This window comes from Laccaria bicolor, genomic scaffold, assembly GCF_000143565.1.
Source record: "Laccaria bicolor S238N-H82 LACBIscaffold_31 genomic scaffold, whole genome shotgun sequence".
Taxonomy (NCBI): domain Eukaryota; kingdom Fungi; phylum Basidiomycota; class Agaricomycetes; order Agaricales; family Hydnangiaceae; genus Laccaria; species Laccaria bicolor.
In genome coordinates this window covers 437,144-445,674 of record NW_001889902.1, presented here as the reverse complement: position 1 = coordinate 445,674, position 8,531 = coordinate 437,144, and the positions used below count along the sequence as shown (strand labels likewise).

At 44.8% G+C, this 8,531-nt stretch overlaps 2 protein-coding genes across 2 annotated transcripts; both read right to left on the bottom strand.

Annotated features, from left to right (window-relative positions):
- Positions 1-999: 999 nt before the first annotated feature.
- On the bottom strand, positions 1,000-1,322 carry LACBIDRAFT_306661 (G protein alpha-subunit; the record flags this gene model as incomplete). Its single annotated transcript, XM_001885409.1, has 3 exons — positions 1,000-1,089; positions 1,148-1,219; positions 1,281-1,322. The coding sequence occupies 3 exons, from the start codon at positions 1,320-1,322 to the stop codon at positions 1,000-1,002; spliced, it is 204 nt and encodes a 67-aa protein (XP_001885444.1).
- Positions 1,323-5,309: 3,987 nt separating this feature from the next.
- LACBIDRAFT_331111 (uncharacterized protein) lies at positions 5,310-8,251 on the bottom strand (the record flags this gene model as incomplete). Its single annotated transcript, XM_001885408.1, has 8 exons — positions 5,310-6,026; positions 6,083-6,231; positions 6,281-6,607; positions 6,663-6,731; positions 6,958-7,599; positions 7,651-7,697; positions 7,748-7,816; positions 7,914-8,251. The coding sequence occupies 8 exons, from the start codon at positions 8,249-8,251 to the stop codon at positions 5,310-5,312; spliced, it is 2,358 nt and encodes a 785-aa protein (XP_001885443.1).
- Between the last annotated feature and the right edge of the window lie 280 nt (positions 8,252-8,531).

The window sequence follows — 8,531 nt, the reverse complement described above, 5'->3', positions numbered from 1 at the left end:
TCGCGGGTGCTGGGCGCTGTTTCATGTCCGCAGGGTGTTGTTTCGCGTCCATTGGTGGTGTACGTGGGTGCTGGGCTTCATTTTGTGGGTGGTGTGTTGTTTTTGTATACACTGCGGCATTTTCGTGGGTGGTGGGGAGTTTTCGTGGATGTGGTGTGCCGTTGTGCACTGTTGTGGGTGCTGGGCGGCCATCATAGGTGCTGGGTGGGGTGTTTTCATGGGCAAGGTGGTGCCGTTGTGTTTCGTGTGGGTGCTGGACGTTGTTTCAGGAGTGCTGGGGTGGTGCCGTCATGGGGTGTGAGACCTGTTGCTGTCGTTTTGGTGCCATGTCACAGTCAGCGACGTGGCACCTGGTTTTCGTGTTGAGAGACGAGGGAGGAGAGGGGTTTGTGGGTGCTTACCTGGTTTGTGTGCCATGGTGACGTGGCACAGCGTTGTCATGTTGGCGACATTGCTGGATCTCAGGTGAGCAGTGTGGTGGTCGATGTGAGCCCCCTCACATCGCTTAGCCCATGGCAGGCACTCACAATGTGAGGGGGGCAGTTACATGGAGTGATGACGGTGGTGGTGGGAGGAGAGAGGGTTGTGTTTGGATGAGTGTGAAAGCCGTTGCCAAACAAACAATTGTTTGGCAATGGGCATGTGCCAAACAAACCGGATTCCTGTTGCATTCCGTTTTTGCCAATCCAGGGACCATTCCGGTCATAATTCTGAAATGCCAAAATTCCACTGGAATGGCAAAGCACTGGAATGATGAAAATAGCAGGCCTCCCTGCTAAATTTCACTCCTCCGGAATCCACCAGAATGACTGGAATCCTGCAGGAATTAGGGGGGCACTGATAAGACCTCAGTTCATGGGGAGTCCAGATGGAGTCCAGTGAACTCCAAGTGAACTCCAGGTGGACTCTAGAAAATTCAGTAGTAATATGACTATTTTTGTGGAATCCACCTGAGTATGTGGAGCAAGGTAAAGTACTGGGACTTCCAAACACTAGTAGTCACCACCTGCATAGTCTGGGAAGTAGTCCCCCAGTGGTGAGTGGGGGTGTTTTTTTGGTCAAGAGGTCAATTTTGTTGAAGAATAGAATCTTTGTGGGTGTTAGATTAGTTGTGAGAGGAGGGGGGGAGGGATGGAGAGGGACATACAATTGAAGTTTTGATGAACCATCTGGAGTTGCATACCAAGTCAAAGAGGGATAGTTCTTCTTGCATACAGTCCTGTCAAACAAAAAAAAAAAATTGTTTGTGAGTGATCACAAGAAGAGGGAAGGAAACATACCACACTCTCATCCTCATACAACATCTGGTCATACTCTAACATCCAGAACTCAGAGTCAGACACAAGTGTGATGATGACTGTGATTTATTTAGCTACCTGTTAACACACAGAACTGCAGTACAGGTAGTGTGAGTCTCAAGTAATAAAATGTAAGTAACATAGCTCACCTCAGAGTTAGACACAAGTGTGATGATGACTGAGTCAAGGGAAATAAAGTTTGTAGGTTTATATAAGAAAATTTATGTGGCTTGGAGTAAAGACTCGCAAATAGTGGAAGTATATATACAAGGCATAAAAAGAGAAAGTGATTGAAGTGTGCAAATAACAGATGTGTAAACAAGAGAGGTCACAAGGTGTCTCTTCTAACAGCCTGAGCTGCCCAAAGCCAGGCCATGGCCATGGCTTTTAGGCCAAGCTGGGCCTGCACATCACTATTTCGCAATTCCTTCAAGATTAGGCACTCAGGGACTTCATCTTCATGAAGTCCATGGTGCTCCACCATTGAAAATTCTTTCATTGTTCTCAACTTCCCAACAAGTCTAGTCTCCCAATGTCAGACTCCAATATGAAGTTGATGATAGTCGATCAATTTCATATGGAGTCTGATTTCAAACACGCCTGCAACATGGGTGTAGATTATTCTCACAACATTTATTCCCATGGTTCACCTTTGCAGCATTGAAAAGGTGTCATGTGATCGCTTCATGCGACTTGTCTTGCAGATCAAACAGAAATAGAGGTTCCAATTTTGAAGTTTTCCATTGCTCAATGTCCACAAAACTGGCCCCAATCCCACCTGAGACACCTCATCAACAAAGTATTCTTGCACCAATCACTCCTTCCCAATTCTGGAACTACAATGGAGTTTCTGATAGCTCATTTTCTCCATTTCCTTCTTCCCTGTCCCTCCCAGCTTGTTCCTATATTTGAGGATTAGTATAAATACAACATTAGAGGTATGAAGAGCCAGCACCTGGTCTTCCTCGAGCTCTTTACACTCCTCCACCTATTCCTACCAGACTCCTACTGGACTCCCAGATTCCTACTGGATTCCTACCAGACTGGACTAGGACTGGGACAATTTTTATGTTGGCTGGTGTACTTTACACTCCCCCACATAGTCCAGTTGGACTCCAGATGGACTCCAGATGGGTATCTGGACTCCAGATGGACTCCGGCTGTGTGATCCTGAAATACATACACGCAGCCGGAGTCCATCTGGAGTCTGCATAGACTCTGTCTGGACTCCACCTGACTTCAGATGGACTACACTCATTTTTGACTGTCTTAAGGGATTTAATGTTTGAGTGCAGTTTCAAAAAAAAAACATTGACTCCAATACTATATAATACATCCAATACTACATAATACATCACTTTAGTCATCATCTTCCACATCCCAATGTCTCTCTATAATAGTTTCTTCACTGTCATCATCCTCCTCATCATTAATTTGAATGATTTGGTGAGGCTCTTCCTGCTGTCCTTGCTTTTGAATAACATGCTGAGTGTGATAGAAAAGCATGGTATGCAAAAACCAATCAAAATTTCCTGTTTTCATTCATTTGAGAATGGACTCAAATCCTCCAAGCCAAGAATTCAATTGTTCACATGCCTAAAATTGAGTCAGTCAAATCAAATTAAAATTAATAGAAATGCATAATGCATACCTGTGTATTGAATGCCCGTTGAAGATATGGTCGACCATTCTTATCATGAGCAACTTTGACAAGATTTGGAGCAGAACCATTCAATGGACCAGGTTACACCATTTGCGGCACAAATAATCCAATGTGCGATGATTGATATAATGATAAGAGTCAACAATGAAATGTGTGGTTTTCTTCCATCTATCCCAGCTTCCATTTGCAATAGCTGTTCTAAGTACTCGACAAGCTTTATCAATGCAAATGTAGTGTGGTCGAGACTCCTCAGTAGGATATATTTTCTCTAACCAATTAAGAATGTTGGTTGGAGACTCAGCTCTGTCAAATTTAACCCATGCAATTACAACACCACATGGTGCTGTAATGGTTTCAACACAATAAAATCTGGTTGCTCCAAAATAATTGTGTCGTGGAATTATAACATCATCATCAGCATCATGGGGCTGAACAGTTCGGCGGAGACCAGGCTCCCAAGCATTTCTTTCTTCTGGTCTTTGTAACATCCTTTTTACTCCAAGCAAACTTGAACGACTGTGGTCAAGTTTGTATTTCTTCCATTCTGCTTGGTGAGAGCGGCATGCCAGTGTATTTTCAACTCTATCTCGAGCACAGTCACGGATACGGCATCTATTCCCATATTCTCTTTCATGTTCCTCACAAAATGCCCCCCCTCTTGTATTTTGTAAGTCTTTAATACATCCTTCTGCTGCACAGTGCTAAAAAGAAGTCAGCATCCAGTTTCTAGAAGGCCAAGTAAGTTTAATTACCTGAGGGCCCATCACAACACCATCCAAAATGATCATTGAACAATCAGCATCATCATCACTGACATCCATAGCATTGGGATCAGTATTATTGAGATTGTTTGCTCTCAATTGGGCTGCTTGTCTCTCTCTCGTAGTATCTTGTGCAGATAAATTTGCATATTCTCCTGTTAAAACAGGTACAGTAGAATTTTCATCTGCTCCTATCACTGCTGCAGGATCTTCATTGGCCATAAAATCTGCAGTCTCTTTATATGGTTGACAGCACTTAGAACATGAATGCTCTTTTCCTGGCTCTATTACCCCCCCATTTCCTAATTTCTCAAATGCCTGCTGGGTAACTTCTTCAATGTTCAAGTTGTCAGGCAACTCCAAATTGTTGCTATTCACACTTGCAATTGTTCTGATTGATTCCTGAACAAAAGCCTGCCAAATATGACGCCAGGTAACTTGGACCTTGGAGTCAGTAACTGAAGCACAATCATTCCAATGCTGTGTATACGCAGAGGCTGATGCATGGAAATTATACATTCCACTGAGAACAGAGTGTGTAAAATTTCTGTCAACCCAAGTAGACTGTCCTATCTTTAGGAATCGTGCAGAATTTAGATAGCACTTGGTCCAAGAACCATAGTTATCTTTGAAGCACTCATGATCTGCATAATAGATAGCACCACATTGCATGCATTTGCCTGTCAGAACAGGAACATCCTCATAAGGAATATTGTCTTTGATTAAGGTAACCAATGGGACATCTCTTGGTCTGGTTATTTGCAAAAGAGCTCTAGAAGCACACCATTGATCAACACAAGTAATGCTATCAGGACAAATAGCATGAACAGCTTGAATTGCAATATAGGAAACTGGCTGCAGTCTCTCTTTGAACTTTCCCCGATGGTCATATGGGGTAAGATTCAATAAGTTTGCAAATGCATCAAGTTTGGTAGACAATTTTGTGACTTGGTGATTTTGCTTTGGCTGATATTCTCCAGGACGAAGTACTGTTTTAATATCATCCTTCAATTAGTGCATTATAGCACGTGACAAAGAACAAATCCATCCAGAAGCTACAGTTTTATTTTCACCCTCAGCTGGATGCTGTTGGCGGGCATGTAGACTGAGCAATTCAGGATTTTCAGTCATTGTAAATAAGAGAAGAAGCACCGTAGCCAATGATATATTTGGACCAAATGTTTGTTCTACAAATCCACTGAAAACTTTGAATGGCAGATTGGGAAATGGCTGTGTTTTTGGAGCTGCGGAGACCAAAGGCACAAAGGCAAGAATAATGCATAGCCTTGTCATAAACGAGAAAGCAGTTACAGTGGAAGTAAAGCCTTTCAAAAGAGATAATGAAGTGCATATGATGGTGAAACCAAGAGAGCCAAGAGACACTACAATTGTCATAAATGAGAAAGCAGTTATAGTGGAAGTAAAGGCTTTCAAAAGAGAGAGTAAAGTGCATATGATGGTGAAACCAAGAGAGCCAAGAGACACTACAAATCTGTAAAAAAAATGGAATACTGTTCAAAACTGAGCTACAAGTACAAAGAAAAAACATTAGTGACTTTGAACTGAAAATAAAGAAGAAAAAATCTACTACTTCAATTTCTTGTGAGACTTTGACTGAGCCTTAACCTTTCCCTTGCCCTTTCCTTTTGATGAGCCATCTAGTTCTGGACTAGGAGTTGGACTATAATTTTTGTCCAAAGTTCCACCGTTGTCCTGCCACTTCTTTATTTCCTCCATAGTAAAAGACAGCTGATCCCGAATACCCCAAAGATGCTCAGTATCAGATCGAAGGACTTGATCTGGTGGACTATCCAACCAGTCCCTCATTTCAGGAAAGGCTGTTTCTTCGTCTGCAATTGCTCCAAAGGCTGGAACATAGTTGGCATACCAAGTTGACCTCCCAATGAAGACTTCAATTACCATCCATTCCGTAAAAGCAGGAATGTCAGATGGCCAACTTCCAACTGCTACCATTTCTTTGGCCCGTGCAAGAGCTGCAGTACATTCTAAATATCGTCCCCAGGCAAAGCACAGGCCTGTAGCTGAACAATTTGTATAATTAGCATTGAGATTAAGCTCTTCAACAAGACGGTTTCTCAATGCTGGAGACAGTTTGTCTTTTCCAATGAACCAGTGACCTAGAGATGAACCTTGTTCGACAGTGGATGAAGAATGACCAGCAGATGTAATACGACAGCCTGCACGAGAGCCAGAGTGTGCAGATACAGAACGAGACCCAATGCTAGAACCAAGATGGCCTGTAAATCCAGGCAAAGATACTGAGAGACTAGGATCAAATGTAGTCTAGAAACCAGACTTTTCATTAAAATAATTCAAAAAGAGTCTAATAAATGACTTACACCCAAAATACGAATAATCTTTCTGTTCTGCTCATCATCCAACCACTCTACATAGTCTTCATCTGTTGGTTTGCGCTTCATGATTGATTCATAGTGTCCTTGGACACTCCAGCCCTCTTCTTCATATTTGAAGAGGTGATAGGCAGGTTCTATGTAGAGTGATTAATATATATTTACCAGAAATTTTATCAAACTCACGTCGAATAGGTGAATAGTCTCGGGATCCACGACCAATAACATCTTGAATGGTTTCACACTTTCTGATATCAGAGACATCGGCGATAAAAGAGGACTTGGTGATGTCAATATCGGGTGGATTGAGGTTTGAGATGTAGAAGTGAATCTTTCCCTTGACTGGTTTCTGAGCTAGACCCTCTCTAAAAACATCCATCTCCTCCCAGACTTCAACAGCGTCACCAATGTTAATGGAATTGCCCAGAGCTTTTCCCCGGAAGACTCCACCAGTCGAACGTGATGAGCCGTATGCAGGAATTGTCCCTTTTGGTGGACTAGCCATAACTGTATCTGTATTTGAGAAAGTTTAATACAATAGAATAAAACACAGATAGGTAAAGGGTACCTTCATGGTGTATAGATGCTGCTTGACTTGGATTGCCATCACGCTTGAGCTGCCGCCCACGAAAATGTTCTAAACAGTTTACTTAGCACCAAGTCATGGTAATATTACAAGATATATAAATAAAAATAAAAACATCTTCACCCAGATGGATGAAGGACGGACACAAGTCCCTGACATCTCAACTATCAGGATGGGTGGTGGGTTACCTACCATCCCGACGTCGAGATGAGTTTTCACAGTCAGGATAGTGGACCACTTATCCTGACTGTGATAAGACATGGTAGCATTAACGCACCTGTGTTGTTGTTATCTGCATTATGTTGGCTATCTACGTTAGCGTTGGGCTTCCCCATGACTGTGCGCGTGGTGGGCATGGCATGCCGACGTGTGGCTGCATTGGTGCTGGTGTTGACGTTGGCAGGCGTGACACGCTGGTGTGGGGTCATGTTGATTGTGTTGGCGTGCGCATTGCGCTGACGTGTGGCGGTGTTGGTACTGGCGTTGGCGGGCGTGGCTTGCTGACGTGTGGCGGCGGCGTTGGTGCTGGGGGTGTTGGTGCTGACGTGGGCACGCTTGGTGTGTGGACGGGTGGCGCTCCCAGTGTTGATGTGCTGCTCGTCGTGCTGTTCATTGTGCTGCTCGTCGTGCTGTTCGTCGTGCCGTTTGTCATGCTGGTTGTTGTTGTTGTTGTCATCGTGCTGGTTGTTGTTGTTGTTGTCGTCATGCTGGTTGTTGTTGTTGTCGTGCTGGGTGTCTTCAGGTTGTTGGTCTTTGTTTGGTTCTTCGTCTTCGTTGGGTCCGTTCATGTCGTCGCTGTTTGTATCTTGGAGGGGGTGGTTGTCGTCGTTGGTTTCATTGGGGCCACCACATGGTTTGGCAGCCTGGCGGCGTTGGGTAGCGGAAGCGGGCATGGGCTGAGCAGGGGTCGAGTCGTCGGCTGGTGTGGGTTGTTGTCCAGAGGTGGGATCGGTGCGGCGAAGGGATCAACGTGGGGGTGCGACACTGATGCCGCAGGCGGACAACACGCGCTCGGCACTAGAATAGAAATAAAAAATAGAAAAAGGACGAGGGGAGGGGATACGTACGGCGTTTGCTTTGACCTGGGCGGCGATGCGAGCGCTGCATCTTCTCGATTGCGGTCCTGGGCAGTTTTCCTGTAGAAAACGTTAGTTGTGAGGAATTGGGGAAAGGATCGCACCCGATCGATGGCAATCGTCATCGATGATTGCCATTGATTACGGGCGTACGCACCTTTGGGCAGGTGCCTTCGCCCGCCCTCGCTTTCCCCCCTTTCCTGCCTTTCCTTTGGTCTCCGTGGCCTGCTCCTTGTCGGCCCACTGGTCGGAATCTTCTTGCTTGTCATGGTTGTCGTTGTTCTGGCCACGTCGGCTGCGTTTGACTGGCTGCTCGTCAGCTTTTGACGCTTGACGCTTCCTCAACTTCGCTGGTGTGGTCTTCTTTTTCGCCATACGTGCATGGTGGTGGGTGGAAATGAGGTGCGATCGTTGGGTGTGTCGAACGAGGTTGGATGTGGAGGGAAGGTGGTGGTGGGAAGACGAAAGACGACGACGTGGCAACAAAGCCAACATGTTTTGCCAGCTTTCGGAACGTGCTGGGAGCGAGGGTATATGATGTGTAAAAATTGTGCAGATAATAAAGCCTTCGTGGTGTAGTGGTTTATTGCGGCAGTAAAAGCTGCCCAAGTGGTCGAGTGTTCAATTCCTGGTCATTGCATTCTTTTTTCTTTGTCTAATAATAACAATAATAAATAAACAGAAATTGTAAACTCCTGCTGGACTCCATCTGGAGTCTGGCTGGTTGACTGTGTTATGAGGTGGAGTCCATGCAGTCCAGATGGTGGACCTGGAG